The following is a 25109-nucleotide window of genomic DNA, read 5'->3' as shown; positions in this document are numbered from 1 at the left end:
AATTAAGGTATTCTTACATCCTGAGTCTCTACAGAGGAAGAGGGCTGCATTGGGGAGGAAAAAAGAAAAATAAATGAATATTTATCCACTTGCTTTAAAGATCATATGACTTTAAGATCCAAAAGCAAAAGCAGAAGGCAGCAAAATGGGTTTGCTGAGGAAATAATGACATCAAAGCCAAGCAGTCTGTAATATCACAAAACAAAACAACACTCTTATAGGGAAGTATAGCAACCAATAAAATGCAATAATACTGATCAATACATGAATACTTATAAGAACCCTCTTTGAGCGTTATACTTTTTGTAGGGTATAACGGAAATCCACACCACACATGTAGTAAGGAATGTGTGAGGGAGTTGGGTAAAATGTGGTGTGAATTTCATTTAGACTCATGCAGAGGGCAGTAGGAGCAAGGTGTGGATAAAGTAAGCAAAATGTGACAAGCATACAGTTGACTTTGGCTGATGGAAGACTTTCAGGATCATTTGTTGCGGTCCTTTAAAAGTTTCTGAATACCATCTGACCCCTGCTACCACTTTGGGACTTACCACAATGTCTTTGCAGTCTAAGAACAACTTAGCCAAAAAAACACACTCTTGTTTGTCCTGCATCAATTTTGTGCTTTACAGAAAGAAAAAAAATATTAATAAGTCCTATTTGCTTGTGGTTAGAGCACTGTCTATGCATTTAGCATGCTGGAGCCACATAGACCACCGGCACAGTGAGACACATAAATGGCTGCGAGCTTTAAAATAATATCTCATCAGAACACATTCACGCTTCATTGAGTTTTGCATCATGATTTTTTTTTAAAGTGTTTCCCTTTTGTTTTCTCATTTTCCTGAAGCCAGTGCACTTCTGAATGGACCCATTACCATTAACCATTTTAATGTGGGCATCATGTTTCTGACATCTCTGTGCTTTTGAAATGACAACGGAACAACCCAGTGGACAAAATTGCAAATTGGGCAGGTTATTCAGAAGTGCAGTGTGTGTGTTACACGCAGTTCCCTGTATGAAGGTGCAGTACACACAAGTGCAAATGGGGTATTTGAATATGGACATTCATTGAAGTACAAAAACCAAACATTTATTTATACTCAAGCTTGCAAAGATATCACCATCAAAAATTTGTGTAAATTCCTATACAGAAAGGAAGAGTTGACAAAAAAAACATTTAACACCACAGTGAATGATTCATACAAACTAATGTTTAGTGATAAATCTATATTTAAATCAACCCTTCAATTTTATCTGACATAGGTCTTCTAGACTCCACATTTAAAGTGTTTTTATCCATTCTAGTGTATGTTTGCTTGACCTTTCTGCATAAGAGCCTACATGCATATACATATAGAGACAATTAAACGTGACGCATATGAGAGACATTGACAGTAAATTGACCTGCTCACAAAGACAAGCAACTGTGATCTTACCTTCCACTGCTACTGCTGTTTATTATATTATCAGTCAGCAGCTCTGACCTTTTGTCATTTTGAAAAAAGAAGCAGCTTGAGGCTCTCACAGCCTCACTGTACTTCTACCCAGCCCATACCCTACTGGCCCACCCCTTACCAAATATCACAGTCCCACTGGGAAGACCTCCCAGGACTTCTCACTCGAAAACATTGGTCTTAAAAAATATACCTGTACAGGTGAGCTAGAACTTGTTGCAGACATTTCAGTTGGACTGTGTTAGACTATAAACTGGGCTTTTGAAATATTTACTTCTATAACATGTTCATGTAATATTATCACTTGTACTGTTTTTAAAGGATATATGCAAAGACTCATTAAACTTTGAGGCAGGAACTTACATCTATTTCTAATGACACCAATTAGCACTATTTCTGTCCTATTTCTTCCTGTTCTTTTTAGCATATCTTGTTGATGTATACTAGCAGTACCTAATCAGTATTACCTTTTTATATCACAAACATTAATTTGCCAGCCCACATCATCTTCAAATATTTCAATTTCATCTAACTGAAATACACTAAGTGGTTTGAAGCATTTAAGTGGTTCATGCCATGAAAGTAGCTTCGTATTCTGATGGATAACTAAGCATATCTGCTATTTTAAAAATACTGATTTGCGTAGCAAGGAAGATGTGGCAACAAAATGGATCAGCTTGTTTTACATACTAAAGATGGAGTCCCAGCCGCACCCACAGCTTGACTCCCTGAGCTCTCCTTATTGTCCTGTTGGGACAGACAAGAAGAAGGAGGCTGATTGAACCAGAGCAGCCTAGACAATCCCAGGCCCTTTTAGAAGCTTAAGAGCACGCAATGGTGATTGCCCACCTTTGCTCACCACACCAAACAGCTTAACCAAAGATCTGTTTTTAACAAAGATAGGAATGAAAAACTTGGGAACTAAAGCCCAGTACAAAAAGTGGTTCATATGCAAAAGTCTGTTGGGAGGTCATTCCCTCGTGTTCACCCTTCTTTTACCTCTTGTGTTGTAGGAGAGAGCTACCTTACCTGTAGGTTCTTCCTCCAAACGTTGACGGCCGCAAAGGCTAGCTGCATCTGCTTCCTGCGGGCGTCTTTATGGCGCTTATATGCAATCTCAATGAAGATGAGGAAGATTCCTGCTGCAATGCCTCCAGCAACTAGCATGAAGACACCTGTGAATGAGAGGGATGAATGAAACTGTTAGACTATTAACGTAGGCACAGTATTTTTCGAATCAACCCACTGAGGAGCTGGAGGGGATGGAGCCTCTGTGTGATGGAATCCTAAATGTATTGGCCACATATTTGGTGCCTGCTGCTGAAAACCATGCAAAATGGATGAGTGTTAAAGGTTAATGAGTTTGTTACAAATATGAACATCAACACAGGTGAGCATAAAATGACAACTAAAAGCATTGGACAAAAAAAGGCCCCAATACCTTACCTACTGTACCTTTTTTGTCCAATCTTTTTTAGGTTTCTCTGTACCCGAAATGGACCATACCTGCCATATTCTCAAAGGTGAGTGTGGCTGGGGCATTGCTCCTTGAGTCACACTCCTGGTATCTCACCCAGGTTTTATCTAGGTCCTCCATGAAGCCATTCTCATGGGAACTGCAAGAGGTAGTGGAGAGCAGGAAGAGAAGTTCAAAAGTTAATAAGTTGTTTTTGGTAGAAAGTACCGATAAATCCCACAAAGTCACCACAACCACCAGCAAATAAACACAAAGACATATATGATCAAGCACACAGACAACAGAGCAGGGATGAAATAGGGGAAATACATAGAGAGAGATGAGTAAGTGTCCAATGGTGAGATTTTTATACAACATAAAACTATACAGAAGCATACAATATGCTGCTTCGGCTGGGACAGACCTGAGAATAGCCAGGGACACATTCTGTTTCCAGGGGCTGTCCTTGCGCATGCCTATGCCAAAGCCCGAACGGAAAAACAGCTCTCCCGTGGTCACCAGGTCGCACTTCTGCGAGGCTTCAAACTCCAGCACCGCAGAGTCCCAGATGAAAGCATGCAGCTTGCTGTTGGGGCATGGGGAAGGGAGGAGGACGGGAAGGATGGGGGGTTACGGTGCAACAGTACAGTGAGAAACAACACACTCATGGCACCCGACCCCACCCACCCCTCTTGTTCGACTTGTGTTACCAGAAATCTAGACTGCCACCTCATAGACAAATGAAATCCAATGCCAGACGAGTGGAGCTTTGTCCCCCATTGGATTCCCTCAATGACGTTTTTGCTGAAAACCTGAAAAAGGTGTTCTTTAGCTCATTGTTAATATATGTTATGTGTGGCACATAGCTGGGCCTCTCCTGTGTGGGGTTATGGACCAGGGTCACAGGTTAGTGCAGTAAGTGCTGGCACTGATTTATATACCTGAGACCCGCAGGTCCAGAACCCTTGAGACTGACAGACTGATTGGCTGACCATGAGGCCAGATCTGCTGGTGTCTACCCAGCAGCGACTCACTTGTCCCGGACAGCCTGGATGGCTTCAGCGGCGCTTTCGTAGTTGTGCTTCTCCATGTGGCGGTACATGGTGCTCAGCTCAACTTGTCGCCGGAAGTAAATATCCACTGAACTTTGCTTCACTGTGGCATAGATGAACTTGTCTGATGGGTTCCTTAGCTGGAAAAAAATGCAAACTCACTCTAAACATCTTGAAAAGCTTTACTTTGGTAGTTCAAATGCTTAGAGAAGCATACCCTTGGGTCATTGATGCCGGTGATGCGCTCCTCAGGCCGGTCCAACACCAGGAAGGCAGCCAGGTTGGCAGTATAGGATGCTACTATAATCATAGCAAAGCCAGCCCACACCATTCCCAAAATTCTTGCTGAAAAACTACGTGGGGCACCTGGACAACATGTGTTAAGTACAGTAGTAGTCAAACATATGTCAAGTAAAATGTATTTAATTTAACATGATCATAAAAACAAAGTTTGACTTTGACAACACCTTCTCCAATTCCAGAGTTCAACAAGACGCCCCAGGAAAACCACATAGCTGAAGATAAGGTGAGGGCATCCTCTTCTTCTTCTTCACTGTTTACTTTAAACCTTCCAAATGGGCTGGGGAAACCAGGTCAAACATTGAAAACGATCAGAAAGAGAATAGGCAAAGATCCCCTGTAAGTTGTCCTCAAATAAATGTTCCAGTATCCCAAATCACTTAGCATTGGTCAGATTGCAGAGAACATAGAGAGAACATGAAGCAAGGCAAAGAGACAGAGAACATACAGAAAAAGACAGAACGAGAGGGAAAAGACAACAGGCTCACAGAGTACAGCCACCCAACCTCCCCCACCTTCATGGCTACACTGACAATGAAACGTGTTCAGCACTCTCATATTCTTTGGAGACATCCTTAAACAAAGGTGCTACATGATCCCAATGAGTGAAACAAACTACCTATAAGAACAAACAACATGTGCACACTGCCACCCCATGGACATACATAGAACAGCTAGCCACACTCTCGACCCAATGTCTTGTTGTACCTGAACCGGTCTAGTAGGTAAAGCATCACCGCCACCACATGTACCGACAAACCCACCAGTAGCCACAGTGTACTTTGGAATGGCTGCATGAATGAGTCCAGTGTACTGCGAGGAATTTCCTGAAACACACATTACATGGTAACTTGCATAAATTTTGCAAATTCAGTACCAGCTCTGGTAGGTACTATTACTTCTGTCATGAGGCTACAGTAGCATGTGGTGACTACCAATGCTGATCTTTTCAAAAGGGCTATACTGATGATCTGTAATTAAACTACAAATAGAATGTGATAGTTTGAGTAGTGTGATTGCACCTTTTTCACAAGGATAGTTAGTCCCTGGTATTTGAAAGGCTTGGAGAATTCTATATACTGGGCTCGTTCATTGTTGATTGTCAAGGGTGCAACGATCATATCAGCAAGGCCACCCAGGAGCTCACCCATCATGCCGTTCCATTCCTTCTTATTACTGTTATTTACCTATATCACCAAAAGATATGTAAAAGGCAATCTTATGATTATCCTCCTGCCTGTACTTGACACAAAGTGAAAGTGTACTTACTCTTTCTTGTGTTCCAAATTTCCCATCTGCCACCAGGTGTACTTCATAGGTGAAGTTCATAGTCATTGCCAATTTGATCAGAAGGTCAACGCAAAATCCGTAGCAACACTGGGGAACAGTTGGGCGTCCTGTAACCAAACCAGAAAAAGTGAAATTTCATTTGATCTGACAGTGATACTGATGGAAAGATCGATATTTTGAAAGCCACCACTCTGTCCATTCACTCCAATATTAAAATGTCTCACTCATTTAGAGATTGTGTTTCTCTCTTAGAAAGTGTGTGTGCTCTCAACCACTAGAAAGCATTGAGGTCTGATCAATTCCATTTCAATAAAGTCGGCTTTTGCTCTGCTACTCAGCCAGTCATAGATTTTTTGTAGATGATAACGGAATAAAATATTAACAAGCTATGTGAATTAATTTTCATTTGATCTGCGGTACTGGCTGAATTGAAGTAGCCACAACTATTGTGTTTGGAATGGATGTATTTTTCCATGTATTCTGATCTCAGACAAACTCAAAAGGCAGATTCAAGTATCAACATCTAAAAGTACAATCCTTCTATATTTCACACTTTACCTGTAGATTATATAGGCTGTAACACAAGCCACACGCACATCTGTCAGTATATGCAAAGCAGAAGGCTAAGATGGAAGCCCAAGCAACACATTCACAAGTTTGCAAACATCCAGCACATGCATACATTTTGCACTGAGCAAAAATAATCACATACAGTACTTGCTACATAAACCAAACATACACACACATTAAATTTTTTTCATTTATACATAATTTAACACAAATACAAACACACATGCTCACAGGCACAGACAACGCTTGCACTCTTGCTACATTCATATATATAGAAATAGCTGGTGCATATATATGTATGTATGTATGTATGTCCAGACAGCGGATGTAGAAAAGCACAATGACAAACGTCCCTGATGTGTTACCTGGGATGGTCTCATTTGGTCCAGTGCAGATCACCTTTTTAATTAAGACTCCATTAGGTGTGTACTCTTCCTTGCAGGTCCCATCCAATGTAGTTGGCTTCACATACAAAAAGGGTTCCTGATGAATGGTCACTATCTGCAATAGAAGGATGGGATTTTGTGTGACATCAATTGCATTCAGATCATTTCTAATTCATGACCCTAAATTTTTAGCAAGTTTTGGATAAGTGAAGAGAACCATGTACTGTACCTTTAATCGAGTAGACATCTGGAATCCTCTCGGTCTTTCGGTTTCACCTCCAGGCCAAATTATCTTCTTCTGTTTATTCATCACCACCTGATGAAGCAGATAATTATAGCAGGTAATTAACAGGCATATAATCATAATCTTTGTTCAGTCCTCTAATCTAAAATAATTTGCCTAGATTCCAAAAGTTACATTGTTGGAAATGAATACAATTATGGGAATACTAGTGTTGTCTTGATATTCTATATTTTCTGTAAAATTTGTTTTTGTATGGCTCATAGGAACTAATGCAAAATTCAGGACCCATGTCCTGAAATTATAAATTAAACACTATGAAATAAAAGACTAGTACTTGTGTTCCATTGTAAATTCCGACTTGAATCAGTCTGCTCTTCTGGTAGTTGAGAATGCTGTAATGAGCGTATTTTCTGTCACCGTCGTCATTGAACTCAACGCGTCCTGTTAGGCCCTCTGGGTACTTGGAAGACATCAATACCCTGTATAGCATAGCCATTATTGACCTATGAGTCATTGTTGACCCTGTGGATGTGATGCTTGGAAAATATGCATAGATGAAATATTATGCGTTGTGACAGTGCATTAGATCACTATGAACATCTGTCTGTGGTTGTCAAAATCCATCAAAGTATGACACAATCCCCCCTCAAGCATAATGTCATGGAGAATAATAACAAATCACACTAAATCAAACTGCATGCATGATCTTTATCACTACTGACCTTTTAAAGAGTGGCCCGGTCTTCCAGATGTTGGTATTGCCCACGCAGCCCCTTGGAGGTTCTGTGATGTTCTCTTTCTCAAAGAGCTCTTGGATGGACTGGGCCACGACAGCAACAGCATCACTGATGTGTGCCGATTCATTCTTGCCGTTGATTAGCTGGAGGCCAATCAGCCCTATGTGATGACGTTAAAAATGAAGCAGTGAGCTGCTCACCCTTGACATTTAGGGAGCCCTTTCCAACACAAAAAAACCCATAGGGTCACCTTTTGAGCCAGCATGGGTAAATGACTCCGAAATCAGATGTCAAGTCATGTTTTGTCTATTTTTTCCACCAGTAGGTTTAGCCAATCAGAGTCAGGATGTAAAATTAATGTTTTTCTTCTTCACAGACATGTTACTTGAGTCATTTTGCCGAAAATGCAAGCTTTGACCCTCGAGGTTGGATTTAATGAACTGAGCCCACCAGCATCACCTACGTCCAAACTGTGGTGAGTCCTGTCCAATTGGTGAGACACTAACACACTGATTGATGAAATATATCAGATTTAAGGTATACTTCATACATAAATCCAACTTCAGAGTTTTTGTTGTTACTGGAGCTGGGTTGGAAAGATCTAGTTCTGTAAGAGAGCTCCAAAACTTTACTGTGAAGACTCCACAAGTGTTTTAAGTGTGGACAAAGACAAGAAAAACACTGGAAGGGTAAAGGGTCAGCAAGTGTATTGGGAGTGACAACGACAATAGTGTGAACTTTAAAAAACGTGTGACTTGTGAAGTGCCTGGGACATAAAAGGCCATTTATAGCTTACCAATAGGGAAGGTTGAAAAACACCCTTTTTAAATTCACGAAATCCAGACTATTAATATAATACACATATTATGATAAAACCACACTTTGTGAGTTAACACACATTATTAATATAATTGTTTATGTTAACTTCTTAATTAAACCTCTAGAGGTCAACATTGAATTCACAGCTGTAATTAATCTTGCCAGTGAACCAGAGAATGCAACCATTATCATGTAATCTAGTGACGCATTTAAAACCTTTAAACACATAAAGTGCTTAAATGTTTAAATGGTTATTTTTACACACACACACACACACATACACACACTAACATCATCTGCTTGCTTCATCAATAAAACCTCTCTACTTTAACAGAAAAACTGAGACAAATGGCTTCTTTTCCTTTGCCTGTCTCAGTTGTATTAAGATAGGTGTACGTACCATCAGGGGCCTCGCTCAAAGCTTTACCGGACATCTCACGCTCCCCAACCAGCCATACATAGCCTGAGCCTGTCATGTTGAGGAAGCGTGCTGTTTTGTACACGGCTGCTGCATCTTCTTCGCTAAAGGCAGACAGACAGGTTTACAACCACTGATAGAAATACAAGGAGCTTACTGAAGTATGAAATTGTTTTGCAAACCCATTGTTTTGATTTTTCAGTATAATTTACGTCAAAGGGTTCTAAGGCCCGGCTTGAAAAGACCAACTGGTAAGGGCTGTTTTTGTGCTGGTCTTGCTGGTGGACGAGCATAGCAGGTACTGCAAAGGTTGTTGCCAAGTCTTGCTGCTTAAGCTAATTATTTTCCAGTTTTAATACAAGTTAAGCTCGATCAAAAGCATTAAAAAAAGGCAGTAAATGGGATTTATTAAAGTGATAACTAAAGTCTCATAAAAAAAAAAAAAAAAAAAAAAAAAAAAAAAGTGTAATTGTTTTGTTTGAGCTGTTAAATGTTCTTTATTGTTGCATTATTTTGGCAACAAAGCAGTGTTTTTTTATTTTAGGTTTGGTCCCGTTTTTCTGGCTAGTAATTTTAATGTTTCAGCTTGTTCATCTTGTGGTGGTCTATTCAGCAGGGTGAATAGAATAATGCATATGTTGATTGCTTATTCTGATTCATTTAACTTTTGCAGGTAATTATACATTGAAGAGTGAGGTGCAGAGATTTTGGCTGACTGCCAAGAGTAAACCTCTTACCTGGCAGAGAGAATGACCACTCGGGCTTCCAACTCTTTGGCCTCCAGGAGCAGGGCAGTTAAGTTAGTCTCTTGGTTGAATTGAAGCACTTTCTCGGCCTGATATTGGGGTACACAATCAGTTAAAGGATTAGTTCACTTACAGAATAAACATTTCCTGATAATTTACTCACTCCCATGTCATCCAAGATGTCCATGTCTTTCTATCTTCAGTCGCAAAGAAATTAAAGTTTTTGAGGAAATCATACCATGATTTTTCTTCATATAATAGACTTAAATGGTGGTCAATGGGTTGAAGGTCTAAATTGCTGTTTCAGTGCATCTTCAAAGGGCTCTTCATGATCCCAACCTAGGAATAGAGGTCTTATCTAGCAAAACGTTCAGCCATTTTCTAAAAGCAAAATGTACAGTACAGACCAAAAGTTTGGACACACCTTCTCATTCAAAGAGTTTTCTTTATTTTCATGACTATGAAAATTGTAGAGTCACACTGAAGGCATCAAGGGCTATTTGACCAAGAAGGAGAGTGATGGGGTGCTGCGCCAGATGACCTGGCCTCCACAGTCACCGGACCTGAACCCAATCGAGATGGTTTAGGGGTGAGCTGGACCGCAGACAGAAGGCAAAAGGGCCAACAATTGCTAAGCATCTCTCGGGGGAACTCCTTCAAGACTGTTGGAAGACCATTTCAGGTGACTACCTCTTGAAGCTCATCAAGAGAATGCCAAGAGTGTGCAAAGCAGTAATCAAAGGAAAAGGTGGCTACTTTGAAGAACCTAGAATATGACATATTTTCAGTTGTTCCACCCTTTTTTGTTATGTATATAATTCCATATATAATTCCACATAATTATGTGTTAATTCATAGTTTTGATGCCTTCAGTGTGAATCTACAATTTTCATAGTCATGAAAATAAAGAAAACTCTTTGAATGAGAAGGTGTCACGCTGTCTAGTCTCTGTTTCCCTAGGTGTCCACTAGTGGGCTCACTTCCCCTTAGGCACTTCACCGTAGGCACTAGAATTCCTCTAGTCTTGTCCTGTCATCACAGTAATTGCACTCCTGTTAATTGCACCAGGTGCAGTCACTTTATTGTCATTAGCCTCCCTATTTATACCAGTCTTTTCCTGTTGTTTGTATGGAGTCCTTACCCTTCGTGTTACCAGCCTTCTTGTCTTCCGAGATTCATCCTTGCCCTCTCGTCCTCCGAGATTCATCCTTGCGTTCTCGTCCTCCGAGATTCATCCTTGCCTTCTCGTCCTCCGAGTTCCCGTTCCTTCCCTTTCCTGTTCCCTCTTTTTGTTTATTTGTTTGTTGGGACTGCTTGTTTGGTTTTGACCTTGGCTTGTTCGACCACGATTTGGATTACCCCATTAAACTTACTTGCAATTGGATCTCTCTCTCTCCCTGTGTTTCACTGGTTGCGATCGTCACAGAATGACTCCATCATTAAGATCCAGCAGTATGTTTTTTGATACTTCCTCCCCAGCCACTGAGCGGGATAGAGGAAATGGCTTTGAGGGTACCCGCCTGGCCGTGTTTCGTGGGACCAGGGGAGGTCGCTCAGGAGTGAGTGGTCGAGAGGAGGTCCGGCATCACTCTCCACTATGGCCCCCCGTCGACCCTGGGTTCGGATGGGAGCCGCCGTCTCACCATTGTGGACGGAGAGGGAAGAGGAGGCGCAAGTCTGCCGAGCCAGCGCCGCTGCACAAGATGGCCGCCAGCCCAGTGCCGCTGCACAAGGTGATATTCAAGGACAGAGTCAAGTCACTGGTAATCTTCAAGGACAGAGTCAAGTCACCGGTGATCTTCATGAACAAAGGCAAGTCACCATTGATCTTCATGAACAAAGGCAAGTCACCATTGATCTTCATGAACAAATGCAAGTCACCAATAATCTCCATGAGCAGAGTCAAGTCAGCACTTATCTTCTGGAATCCAGTATAAACACCATGGGATTACCAGAGTCTCGTCACTTCTCCGTGGAACTACCAGAGCCTCTCCACGTCTCTGATGAACTACCAGAGCCTCCCCACGTTTCTGCTGAACTATCAGAGCCTCATCACGTCTCTGATGAACTCTCTGAGCACCCGACTGATCCTGCTGTGGCCACGGAGGCTACCCTTAACTTCTTCATGTTTTTTGTTTCAGACTTGCCCAATCAGACTTATCCTCCTGTTTATTCGGCCACAGGGATGTGGTGGTCTTCTGCTCCGCCCTGGGGGGCGTCTGGTTCGGACGCACGGAGGTGGTGGTCTTCTGCTCCGCCCTGGGGGGCGTCTGGTTCGGACGCTCGGATGTGGTGGTCTTCTGCTCCGCCCTGGGGGGCGTCTGGTTCGGCCGCACGGATGTGGTGGTCTTCTGCTCCGCCCTGGGGGGGCATCTACTTCGGCCGCACGGATGTGATGGTCTTCTGCTCCGCCCTGGTGGGCGTCAAGTAATGTCCTTCTTGGACTTGTGTTTTTGTGTTTTGTTTTTTTTGTTCTTCTGTCTGTTTTCCTCCTATGGACCTGGCCCTCCGTCCCTCCCCCTGATCCTCCGCCAGTCCACCTCCCTCCTGGGTTTCTTGTCTGTGTCTTTCGTTCTGTTTCCCTCTAAGGACCTGGCCCTCCATCCCTCCCCCTGATCCTCTGCCGGTCCACCACCCTCCTGGACTCCTTGTTTTGTGTTGCACTTCTCTTGTCTCTGTTTTCCCATTTTACCTGGTCATCTTGTCTCTGTTTCCCCATTCTAACTGGTCCTCTTGTCTCTGTTTTGCCCATTTTACCTGGCCCTCCGTCCCTCCCCCTGGTCCTCCGCCGCTCCACCTCCCTCCTGGTCTCTTTGTGTTTTTGGTCTTCCCTTGGGTTCGGGTGGAGCATCTGGCAGCTGCTCCGTGGAGGAGGGGGTAATGTCACGCTGTCTAGTTTATGTTTCCCTGGGTGTCCAATAGTGGGCTCACTTCCCCTTAGGCACTTCACCGTAGGCACTAGAATTCCTCTAGTCTTGTCCTGTCATCACAGTAATTGCACTCCTGTTAATTGCACCAGGTGCAGTCACTTTATTGTTATTAGCCTCCCTATTTATACCAGTCTTTTCCTGTTGTTTGTATGGAGTCCTTACCCTTCGTGTTACCAGCCTTCTCGTCTTCCGAGATTCATCCTTGCCTTCTCGTCCTCCGAGTTCCCGTTCCTTCCCTTTCCTGTTCCCTCTTTTTGTTTATTTGTTTGTTTGGACTGCTTGTTTGGTTTTGACCTTGTTCGACCACGATTTGGATTACCCCATTAAACTTACTTGCAATTGGATCTCTCTCTCTCCCTGTGTTTCACTGGTCGCGATCGTCACAGAAGGTGTCCAAACTATTGGTTTGTACTGTATATACTTTTTAACCACAAAGGCACGCCTTGCACTAGCTCTGTCATGTGCATCTGCAAATACACGTAATACGTAATCACTTTGGAAAATTCACACACAGTTAGCTCTGTGTCTGTGTACTGTGGTTCAAAAAAATAGAATAGGGTAAAAAACTCATTTCAAACTCATAAATCTCATTTTCTTCTCCAACTTCAAAATCATCCGATATTGTTGTTTTACATTTTTTGGTAACACTTTAGAATAAGGTTCCATTAGTTAATGTTAGTTAACTCATTTAGTTAACATGAACTAAGCAAGAACAATCCTTCTATATCATTTATTAATCTTAGTTAATGTTAATTTCTATGGAAGTTCTAAGCTGCCATGCATTATAATTTTTTTCCTTCTTGTTTTCTCGTTATAACTACTCAATTTCCTCGTTATCTCAACATAACGGAAGTTGTTTTCTTGTTATAACGACTTAATTTTCTCGTTATCTCGACATAAATGTTGTTTTCTCGTTATACATCTACATCTACAGTAGGAGGGGATTTAACGATGTAGGCTATTTGTGATGTGCCTCTTTTCCTTATTAATCTTTATTGTTAATCATATTGATGAGAAATGTGATGTATATGTAAAGTGCAAAGGCAAATTTTGTGTTGTTTTGAAATGTTAATTACAAAAACAAAAAGTTTGGTGTACTGTCTCTGGAAAAATCAACAGTGGTAGATTAGCCTTTATTTATGTATTGTAGACTTTATTACCTAGGCGAAGCAAAATTTGCTGAAATATAGGCTACAGTAAGAGAGCCTGGATGGTTGTCCATCAGATGCCTGTCAAAGATGAGTTCGTTACTACAGCAACAGTAAAAACTGTCATGTCGTGATAACGAGAAAACAACTTTCGTTATGTCGAGATAACGAGAAAATTAAGTCATTATAACGAGAAAACAAGAAGGAAAAAAATAATAATGCATGTCTGCTTAGAACTTCCAAAAATTTCAACATTTACTAATGCATTGTTCAAATCAAAAGTTGTGCTTGTTAACATTAGTTAATGCACTGTGAATTAGCATGAACTAACAATGAATAACTGCATTTTCATTAACTAACGTTAACAAAGATTAATAAATACATTGATAAATTTATTTTTCATTGTTTGTTCATGTTAATTAATACATTAGCTAACATTAACTAATGGAACCTTATTCTAAGGTGTTCAGTACTTCCGCCTACGTCACATATGACCTTTCCAACATGACTACATAATGCATGAAGTCGAGCTTGTGCAAGATGAGCTTTTTTGGTTAAAAAGTATATAAATTTAGTTTTTTTAAGAAAATGACCAATTGTTTCACTAGATAAGACCCTTACTCCTCGGCTGGGATTGTGTAGAGCCCTTTCAAGTTGCATTGAAACTGCAATTTGGACCCCAGCCTGCTGGCCACTGCTGAAGTCCATTATACGGACAAAAATCCTAAAGGTTAATTTCTTTGCAACTGAAGAGAGAAAGACAGAAAATCTTGGATGACATGGGGGTCAATAAATTATCAGGAAATTTTTATTCCGGAAGTGAACTAATCCTTTAAAGAGGCTATTTACTCCAATAACTGAACCATGCTGCCTCATTTAGCAATTTGATTGGTTTGGTTGTTTTAGTTGTTGTTTTTTTTTAGGACTGAAAAGGGGGGAAATTATAGAGTTCCAGGTAAACTGGTTCAAAATAAAAAATAAAAGAATAAAAAAGCTTGAAAACAAAAAAACTTCGGCATTGTTGCATGCAAACTGAGGGTTATCAAGGCTTCAGAGAAGGGCGTGCATGTTAGAGGTTTCGGGGAGTGAGACCGATGCAACCAGAAACTAAAACCATGTGGAAAGGGGAGTGATAGGTGAGAGGAAGTCATTTCCCCAAAGAAAAAGAGTCGAGAAAAAAGAACGAGGGGATGCTGCAATAGGAAGTAGAATCTGAGTGTTGTGTTCCAAAATATCGGATCGCCACAGAGGAATGGGCTTGCTTTTTTTTTTAAGTCTGAATCATGCATCATCCTTTATTAAAAAGGAAAATATGGTAATGAAAGAAGCGGAGCGTTTTAATTTTTTCATTTAAATCATAAAAAAGGGAAAAGTAACGTCTCAATGTAACAAGAAACACGTGCTACCGAGAGAAGGGCATTTCTGGGTTTGCCTGTGATTGGTTGGGCTGGTTCTAGTAGCTACGTTTACAGATTTTGGAGGGCGACGTGCACTGACCATGCAAATATACCTTAGGTCCTCTCTTGTTGTCATAGGACAGTTGGTCTTGGTTTTCATAGTTCCTTTTTTTATTCTGATGAGTAATGTGCACAGAGAAAATATGCAGACACAGAAGAATATTATAAACAGTTGAAAATGGTGGGCAGTAAAGCAACCAACAAATTTTCACTTTTCTGCTCCAAATTTGAATCCCTAAAACTGGGACTTGCAAAAAACATCATAGACCATCTGGCATAAAATCACAGACCTAAACAAAGCTAACAACATTACAAACTTCAGGAACCAAGTGGTGCTTTTCCATCAATCCAGATCAGCTACCTAACGCTTTCTGAATTATTGACGTAGTGTTACTTCAAATTCAATAAAAATGAAAGACTACTGTGATGGGCTGCCAAATTAACAGATTTCTTGATAATAATACATACGTACTGTATATTGCTTAGTGCTCTATGATTGCAAAAGCACACTCAGAAGACTTTTTCTGCTGCACCATCTTGAGTTTTGCTGTATTTTTGAGGGCAGTGGCCTCGGGGGAAAACCCCCGGCTCAAACAGTGCCATTTTGCAGTGATATAAATAAACCTCCCCTGCTTAGACACACAACACTGCCCTAGTACTGCGTTAAGCTGGACACACTCTCATGCTCAAGATTCTGAAATTATATGTGACCTACTTGTATATGCGTGCTGTGGCATTTGCTCATATGACAACTCAAAGGAAATTAAAAAGGTGAATGCACATCGGCCTTTCCTGAGCACCTCCTTAACCCAACTCATGCTGCAGCCATGAACCCTGCTGTGCGTTCACTGGAAATAGCTCATTATACCTGACACTCTTGTAAACTGATAGTAAAAGGAATATGAAAATTATCCTTGGCGCATAGTGCATAAAAATAGTCTTGGAGTCCGATATGCACTAGAATATATTAAGCAAAAATAGTGTGAAATTTAGGCACCGTTTTTTATGGGGTTGGCAAAAAAAATTGCAAAAAAAAAAAGATCAATAGCAATGTCTCATTCCTACTAATGTGATAAAAATCTGGCTTAGGCAAGACTAGCCAAATGTATTTATTTAGCACATCTGTGCTTTTCATTGGCATAATGAAGAAGAGAAATGAAGACAAGTCAAGTCTAAAGTCATTTAAGAACATAAGCATGAATACCACATAAAAAAGGGTCCAATTTAAATATAAAAAAAGGTATGCTTTAAATACATCTTCCAAATAAACAGTCCTGTGCAAAATTGTTAGGCCATTAGTCTCCCCCCCAAAAAAAATAAGTTATTTCTATCTGATCAGTGCTCCACACAGAGCTCTGATCTCATCATCATCCAGTTGGTCTGGAGTGACATGAAGAATCAGAAAAAAACTGAGACAGACTAAATCCAGAAGAACTGTGGCTATGTCTCTAAGACACTTGAAGAAACCTACCCACAAAGCTACAGTACTGTAAAAAGTTTTGGGTACTTGTGAAAAATGCTGTGAAATGAGGATTCTTTTAAAAAATAATGCCATAAATAGATTTTATTTATCAGTTAACTTCTATTATCTCAGTCAAATCAATATTTTGTGTAACCACACTTTGCGTTTAAAACCACTTTTGTCCTACACTTGTGAATAATTTTTCAGGTAGCTTTGTGGGAAGGTTTCTTAAAATTTCTTGGAGACGTTGGATTTAGTCTGTTTGAGTTTTTTTTTTCTCTGTTTCTTCATGTAATCTCAGATGGACTCAATGGTGAGATCAGATTTCTGTGTGGAGCACTGGCTGTTGTCAGACTCGTGCATCCAAAAATCTCACTGGATTATTACAATTAATAGCAAAAGCAATGTTTGGAATTTGGATTGGATTTCCTCCTGACACACTACTACAGCAAAAGATAGAAATAATTGGCTTTTTTGTTGGTGAAAATGCTAATGGCCTAAGACTTTGGCTTACTGTAGAACTGTGTGTGTGTGTGTGTGTGTATATATATATATATATACACACATACAAACACACACACAAACTTATGCATAAATGTGATTTTGTAACTAGATGAATAGATAAATTATGCATATATGTGTCTTACATATGTGCACCTATACTAAGTGTATTTTTTTTTCTTTGGCCGTGTCTTATCTCCCATAGAACACATAGTAAGCTAGGACAGCCATTGGTGACCAGTCGAAAAAATAATAGTGAAAAGAAGAAGAAAAATGAAAATAAAGCAGCTATTTGGGATTTCTGCACCAACAATGTCTCTGTGGTTATTTAGCTCAATTCGCACCATACCTGTTAATAATCTCTCGCAGCAATTAGGGCAACAATAATTACCTCAGCACTGAGCAGGGGGGATGTGGGCTGGTGATTTAACTTTCATCCCCAAGGAAACTGAGCAGAACCTCTGCAAGAGCAAGATTCCCACAATGCACCACTGTATTTATGAAGCAATAACAGCTCTAAACCACCTCATGAGACACACTGATGATAGACTATCCAATTGCAAGGATCATATCTGTGGCTCAAGGCTACAAAAATACCAGTTTAATATCATGCATAAACATTGCATAAATGTGTTCAAAAAGTCTCTGATGCTTTGCAACGCCCCAGGTTAAGGTTTTCATTTTGCTCCTGTTTACACAGGATTGACACAGGAGTTTTTGACTATGAAAGAAAGCAACATGAAATGAGCAAATAACGCACGTTAAGTCAAATCAGACCACATTGGACATGGCTGATGCCTTTGGTTTTATAATGTTAGCCAACATTAACAACATGGCATGAGAGATGTGATCACACAACAAAAAAGTAAAACAGTTACGTACATAGACTTCTGCGATTGATACACACACGCTTGCATACTAACACACACTGGGAATCCTGGAACTGGGAATATCTTACCTTGGTCTCTTTCTCCTCCAGAAGAGTTTCTAGTCTTTTCTGTGCCGCTCTGCCTTCATGGTCATCACTGACGATTAGAATGATGTGATTCCAGGGGAACTCCCGCATCATGTCAAACCACACATGTGCCTGGTGGGAATAGGGTGGCACCGTGCGGAGGAATGAGAGATGGATGCTCTGGAAGAAGGGTAAAGATAAATTAGATTTTTAAATAATAAAGGGCGTTTCTTCAACTACTTTTAACCTTTTTATTTTAATTTTTTTATTATTATTGTTCTTTTGTCTACTGGTAGAAGAGTAGAAAGAAAAGAAAGGTGGGACACATAAAGTTTAAAAATGACTTTTTAAAAATGTATTTTATTTAGTAAAATAATAAAAGGGTATTTCAAATGGAAGCCCATTTCCACCACAAGATAAAAACTTTCAGACATTCAAAATTCAGACTTTTTTTTCAATTCAATTTAGACTGGCTTAACAAATTAAACTGCAAAATGATTCATACTGAAACTGAATAATTCAATTGATCTCTTATTGCAGCTCACCTTGTCTGAGTAAATGGACATCCTGGTGGTGAGCCCTACTACAGGTATGCGGTAGAACCCTGCGGTGTAGGAGACCGGAGTAGGCGTCAGATGGTCACTAGACTGTGGTGGATGGCTCACCAGGATGGCATAGACCTGTGAATAAAATCAGAGAACTGGTTTAAATACAAACTAGCAGTCAAGACTGGATCACAGAGGCATGGTTGATATGACTCATGGATCTGGCTTCATTCTGTGATCAAATCTATAAATCACTTCACAGGCACACAGATTGACAATTTAATTGATTGATGATGAAGGATCTATGGTTGGACTCAAGGGAGCAAGAGAGACAAAGAGGAATCTGTCCATCACATATAAAAATTTTTTTTTTTTTTTTTTTAAATATGCTGCATTGAGAAGGAAAAACAACGGAGAAAAACATTATGTGTTTCCAGAGAGGCCCTCCGGGATTGGCTCCATCTGTCACCAAGCATCTTCAGAGTGGGCAGAAACATTAGTGAGCCAAAGGCGTTAAGACTGGGTGCAATATTAAAAAGTTTTGCATGGAAGAAACTCACACAACCAAGAAATTAATTCAGTAATGATCCTGATATCCTGCTAACTAGCTACACAACCTTAAGGCATACATTTGTTGAAGGTATGTACATAATTAAGCAGTAGTAGACACCCATTGGTTTGACCGGCAAAGTTGGTGTGAATATTAGTGAGAGAACAAACAAGGCAGCGCTATAAACAGGATGGGAGAGAGTGATTAATGGTCAGCCCAGTTTTTGTTCAGTGCGGTATCCAGGTCTAAGATAGACTCCTACCTCAGCACTTTTTAAATGACATCACTGGCACTGAGAGCACTTAATGCGCAACCGCTTAATGGGATTTTTGCGTATGCAGGCTTTTAATGAAACAACGCATCAGGCTGAATTACTCCCATGAGTGTGAAAGTTGTTATTCAGTAGTGAAAATGCCTCTCATTTACACTTCATGTAAGGCATTGCTACTGCAGTACTTTATGGTTTCTCTTCCAACACTTCTCAGGCTAAAGCATGGCATAAAAAAACCCCTCAAAACTCAGTGGTGATGATTTTATGAGCAGATTAATGATTAGATGTATATTTTGATCCTTTAAAACATAAGTAACAAATTTTGAGCTTGTGCATTAAATTGTATTTGACATTAAATTGTATTTGGCCTATCTATCTATCTATCTATCTATCTATCTATCTATCTATCTATCTATCTATCTATCTATCTATCTATCTATCTATCTATCTATCTATCGGTCTGTCTGTGTGTCTGTCTGTCTATCTATCTATCTATCTATCTATCTATCTATCTATCTATCTATCTATCTATCTATCTATCTATCTATCTATCTATCTATCTTTCTATCTATCTATCGGTCTGTCTGTGTGTCTGTCTGTCTATCTATTTGTCTGTCTTTTGGTCTATCTGTTGTTCTACAGCTATCATTCTACCTGTCATTCTATCGTTCAATTGTTCCACCTCTCCATCTATCATTCTGTTGAACTACATTGTATAAAATATTTTGTTGGCTGTCAACATGTGCTTTATAGTAAAGCACGATCTATATTAAGTGGTTGTATATCTCAAAAATATTATTAAAATATCATTTAGCATGTCATTTTACATTTTTTCTCAGTTGCTTTGACATTTGCAAAACAGTAAGCGCATTTCTCACAACAACTCGTACGAATAGCAAAACACAATGGTTTACCTTACAATGAACATGTCAGTGCCATCAGAATGACAAGTCTTTGTGTCATAGTTTATGCATAAGACAGTCAAATTGCTTAGTCATGTTGTCAATATAACAGTGTACTCTGGAGGGATGTTCTGATGTAAACTATGGCAACATTTTGGATGATAGTTACTGTATTGAACAGTATGCCATATGCTTATGTATGCCGTATATCCATTTCAAAAGTACAGATTTACACATTACTGTATGTGGGATATTGATTGAAAGAGACTGGATAGAATTCCCAGTTATACTTTTACTAGTGTTCTGACCCAGAAAATAATTATAGAAAAACCCTTTACAATGTCATTGTGATATAGAAAAGGAAAAAGAAATATGGTCACAAAGATGAAAATAAAAAATAAGTCCATTGTCAGAATTTGTAACTGTTGTGCTGTGCTCTGTCTATACAGTATAAGCTTTCCAACTGAAGATTCATGAGATGAACCTTTGAGCTATTTCAGAGAAATGGTTTATCTTTGGTTGATCTACATTCTCTTCATTAGTCAAGATTCACTTGCACAATTCATGCCAAATTTACAAAAAAATCTAATAATAATGTGTAAAAATAAAAAAAGTGCTCGGCAGTTTATGACAACTAGATTAACTATTTTGCATTTAATGACTTATACGATTAACTAAAGACTAGATGTTTTGAGGGGTAAGACTATTGCACAGAAAACTATATAATACATTTTGAGCAGCATGACATTAGCAACTGATAATGTAGGAAACCGCAGATAAATGTGCATAATCAATTGAATGAATGTACAAAAGCAATTGCAACTTGCTGAATGAGAATGAGAAACTGGTTTTATGATGTGTATAAATACTAACTAGATGATGTGGAGGTTGTACAAGTAGTTTTGAGAATTTCATTTCTGATTTGAGAAATGCACCAAAGTGACTGAGAAAAACTGTAATGGGTCAGATGAAGAAGAAAATTCAGATGTGGTGACACATTTTCACTGTTCACACTGTATGATAGCGAACAAAATTATTCATATGGTGTATTTTTGAACATAGCTATATCTCTGAGGCATTTTTTTTACTTGAAATAACATCCTCTCTCAAAGACATGTTTGCAGTTAGCAATGCCATGCTGACCCTTCCACTCCCATCTTTATTTTTATCAAGCACAGTAATACTCTGTGAAAATAGGAACTGCTTGCTTTGAAAATCATTGATTTTTCATGCGTCACCTAGTTTGTTTTGCAGCTGCTGCCCTCAGCCAGTGTCATAATCTCACTCATTCCTGACATCAAAGCTCTTTTCTCCCACCGTGAGTCCATCGACCTGCTTGGATCATCAACTGACAGGCTGTCCTGTTTAGACATCTAAACAAATTATGCAGCTTCAATCTACTGCCACAATCCAAACCAACTTTAGCTGTCCAAATAACAGGTCAGTGTCTGCCTACACTATAAAAATGTTTTGTTGGCTATCCTAAAAACATGTGGTAACATCCGAATAACAGGTTTTATTCAAGTTAAAAATATTATTGAATATGAGTGAATCAACAGTATTACATAAGATTACATTTTAATGCCAAAATATGTTATTTTTATTTCCTCTTTTTATTATATATATATATATATTTACATTGTCATTTTTTTTTATCCAAAGCGACTTACAAGAAAGCAACAATATGTAAGTGCAAATGGCAAGTCTCTGTTAGCCTAATGCAGAACATGTAGCAAGGTATTTGTATACATATACAGTATATATATGTCTGTCCCTGGACCACAAATCCCGTCTTAAGTCGCCGGGGTATATTTTAAGCAATAGCCGAAAAACATTGTATGGTTCAAAATTATCTATTTTTCTTTTTTGCCAAAATTCATTAGGATATTAAGTAAAGACCATGTTCCATGACGATATTTAGTAAATGTCCTGCCATAAATATATAAAACTTAATTTTTAATTAGTAATATGCATTGTTAACAATTCATTTGGGCATTAAAGGCGATTTTCTCAGTATTTAAATTTTTATTTGCATCCTCAGGTTCCAGATTTTCAAATAGTTGTATCTCAGCCAAATATTGTCCTGTCCTAACAAACCATACATCAATGGAACACTTTTATTAAGCTTTCAGATGATGTATAAATTTCAAGTTTGAAAAATTTACACTTAAGACTGGTTGTCACGCACACACACACACACACACACACACACACACACACACAAAGTAAAACAAGTAGATAGAATAGAAAAAAATAGAAAGCTTTTTGTTTGTTTTTTAAATAAAAAAGAAGAGAAATAAGATTAAGTAGAATTAAAATAGAACAGAAAGAATTATAGTTAAAGGGTCAAATAAAGATGGAAGAGATGTGTTTTAGCCAATTCTAGAAGATGGCCAAGGACTCGGATTGAGTTGGGGCAGGTCATTCCACCAGGAGGGAACTGTTAATGAAAAAGTCTGTGAAAGTGACTTTGTGCTTCTTTGAAGTGGCACAACCAAGAATGTTTACTTGCAGAATGCAAGCTTCTAGAGGGCACATAAGTCTGAAGTAATAATTTTTTTGTAAATGGGGTACAGAGACAGTGGTTGAATTGAATAAAATTTTATGTGAGCTGCTATTGGTAGCCAGTGCAAATTGATGGACAAAGGTGTGACATGCATTATTTTCGGCTCATTAAAGATTAATCTTGCAGCTGCATTTTGGATTAATTGTAGAGGTTTGATAGAAGTTGCTAGAAGACCTGCCAAGAGAGCCTTGCAATAGTCCAGCCTGAACAGAACAAGAGCTTTAACAAGGAGTTGTGAAGCATGTTCTGAAAGAATGGGCCTGATTTTATTAATGTTGCATAAAGCAAATCTATAGGTCAGGACAGTTTTAGCAATGTGTGTCTATATATATATATATATATATTATTGTGTGTATATATATATATATGATATATATATATATATATATATATATATATATATATATATATATATATATATATATATATATATATATATATATATATACTGTATATATTTATGTATGAATGTATATGTAGTTTGTCTAAAAATATTTCAAAAATTGTCTAAACTATAATATGCTTTTCAATTAATTGTAGGCTACTCCAATTAAGTCCAAAATATGATTTTATACAACTAAATCAACTGAATAGATAAAGTATGCAAACAAAAGTCATTTTAAGGGAGAGATAGTACTGCAGTGTTACAGTGCAACAAATGTTAAAAAAAATTATTAATCGGGATCAGTACATTTGTAGCTCTTTCAAATGCATATATTTGCATATTTAATGGAACACTTTTCAATAGCCTAACTATGTTACTTGTAATGGATAATATCAATATCATTTCAAAACACTTCCTATTGCATGGACATATTTACACCCCAGGCAACCTGTAAGCCATTTTATACTCGATCTAGCCACATGGAAGTACCACAGTGCAAAGCTGATACTAAAAATCCAACCTGACTGGAAATGAGATCCTCACACACAGACAGCGCCATCTGAATCGCATTGGCTTTGTGAGTGACAGAGATGGCGGTCAACTTGAATTTATCCCTTCCGTACACCTGGTTCGCCTGAGCGACCGCATCCTTGAACACCTGCTCGTATCTCTTCTGGCTCAGGACGGCTCCGATGTTCACAATCTTGGGCTCGCAGCCGCACCGCACGCAGGAGCAAGAGAAAAACGCGGCCAGCAGAAGCAGACGCATCGTGTGGAGGGCCAGAACAGCGCACGGAGAGCCCCAGTGTCCTCCCTTCTTAGTGCTGCTGGAGTCTCGTGTTTGGGCTATTTGCTTGTTAAGAATGAAAGCAATGTCCAGTGTGGCAATTGTAGACTTTAAAAAAAGCCCAGGTACGAAATTCACACAAACTGTGGTGATCTGTTCATAGTGCCTGTTTCATTCAGGCGATGGCATTTAAGAGAACCGGCATCCACTGCATCCTTTCTCTCAATTCCTCCTATTAAGTCAAGCTGCAGACAAGCAGAGCAAGAAAGTCGCATACTGCATGAAGCCTGGCAGCAGAAATCAGTGATGCGTCTCGTGTCGTCGTTCTCTCTGCGCGTCGGCTGTTGTTCTGCAGCGGAGCGCTGTCCTTGGTGCTGACAGCTGTGCGCGCTCTTTTACGCGCGCCCCCGCACCTCCTCCAGTTTTTCGCGTTGGCGTCCGGCAAGAATTAAAACGCTCAGATATCACAAACATTCCAAGCGTGAAATTGAAAAGGCTAGAATTGTTTTTCCATTTGTACCGAATTTTGTTTTTTAAGCATAAACGAGTAAACAAAAAATGGTTTGACAGTGTGGTGTCGACCCTTTATCGACACATTCCAGAGTTTCTAACGCATTGAATCCCACTTATATCTTCTTGACCATTTTCTTTTGATTTTAATGGGTCTTATAAGAGTTTCTGATGTACAGCAACTGTAAATAAAAGGGCTGATTTCATGTGAACATTTTAACATAAACAGAGTGAAGGTGAAACATGCGCAATACAAATCCAGCTATTATATATATATATATATATATATATATATATATAGCCTATATATATATATATATATATATATATATTGGAAGGGTCTATTATTAATGTAATAAAATTGCACAAAACATGGTAAAAAGGTTCCCAATGTAGCTAAACATGTCATTGTTCAAATCTGTTAAAGGCCCTTTTGAATAAATAACTGATAAATTCATATTATAAAACTGTAGGTCTCAAAGTACTGTTACATTAAATGAGGAAAAAAAATAGTTTTTATTGTGTTATTATTGGATTATATAATGCAACTTTCTATGAGGGATAATTTTGCAACTGAGCAATATTGATAGCAATTGTGACCCTAAATAAAACACATAATTTCATTTTTCTTCTTCTTATTCTTTGTTCCATTCAAAAAGTAAAAT

General features: G+C 39.0%; 1 protein-coding gene across 6 annotated transcripts in view; it reads right to left on the bottom strand.

The window, feature by feature from the left end:
* LOC132131002 (glutamate receptor ionotropic, NMDA 1-like) overlaps positions 1–24328 on the bottom strand; it is a 30686-nt gene extending 6358 nt beyond the window's left edge. For 2 of the 6 annotated variants that reach the window (XM_059542943.1, XM_059542946.1), the window contains exons 1-20: positions 23668–24327; positions 18474–18608; positions 17932–18108; positions 15064–15126; positions 9467–9564; positions 8712–8833; positions 7478–7652; positions 7090–7234; positions 6741–6827; positions 6491–6626; positions 5535–5662; positions 5288–5452; positions 4974–5092; positions 4433–4545; positions 4183–4331; positions 3948–4105; positions 3338–3499; positions 2964–3073; positions 2487–2632; positions 18–44 (exon numbers count right to left, since the gene is read on the bottom strand). In XM_059542943.1, the coding sequence (XP_059398926.1) occupies positions 18–44; positions 2487–2632; positions 2964–3073; positions 3338–3499; positions 3948–4105; positions 4183–4331; positions 4433–4545; positions 4974–5092; positions 5288–5452; positions 5535–5662; positions 6491–6626; positions 6741–6827; positions 7090–7234; positions 7478–7652; positions 8712–8833; positions 9467–9564; positions 15064–15126; positions 17932–18108; positions 18474–18608; positions 23668–23916 (2664 nt within the window). In that variant the 5' untranslated portion in view covers positions 23917–24327. Of the gene's footprint in view, positions 1–17; positions 45–2147; positions 2205–2486; positions 2633–2963; positions 3074–3337; positions 3500–3947; positions 4106–4182; positions 4332–4432; positions 4546–4973; positions 5093–5287; positions 5453–5534; positions 5663–6490; positions 6627–6740; positions 6828–7089; positions 7235–7477; positions 7653–8711; positions 8834–9466; positions 9565–15063; positions 15127–17931; positions 18109–18473; positions 18609–23667 lie in introns of all 6 variants that reach the window. The other 4 variants (XM_059542949.1, XM_059542945.1, XM_059542947.1 and 1 more) reach the window with 4 other exon arrangements.
* Between the last annotated feature and the right edge of the window lie 781 nt (positions 24329–25109).

This window comes from Carassius carassius, chromosome 47 (assembly GCF_963082965.1).
Source record: "Carassius carassius chromosome 47, fCarCar2.1, whole genome shotgun sequence".
Taxonomy (NCBI): Eukaryota; Metazoa; Chordata; class Actinopteri; order Cypriniformes; family Cyprinidae; genus Carassius; species Carassius carassius.
This window is presented reverse-complemented; position numbering and strand designations above follow the sequence as displayed.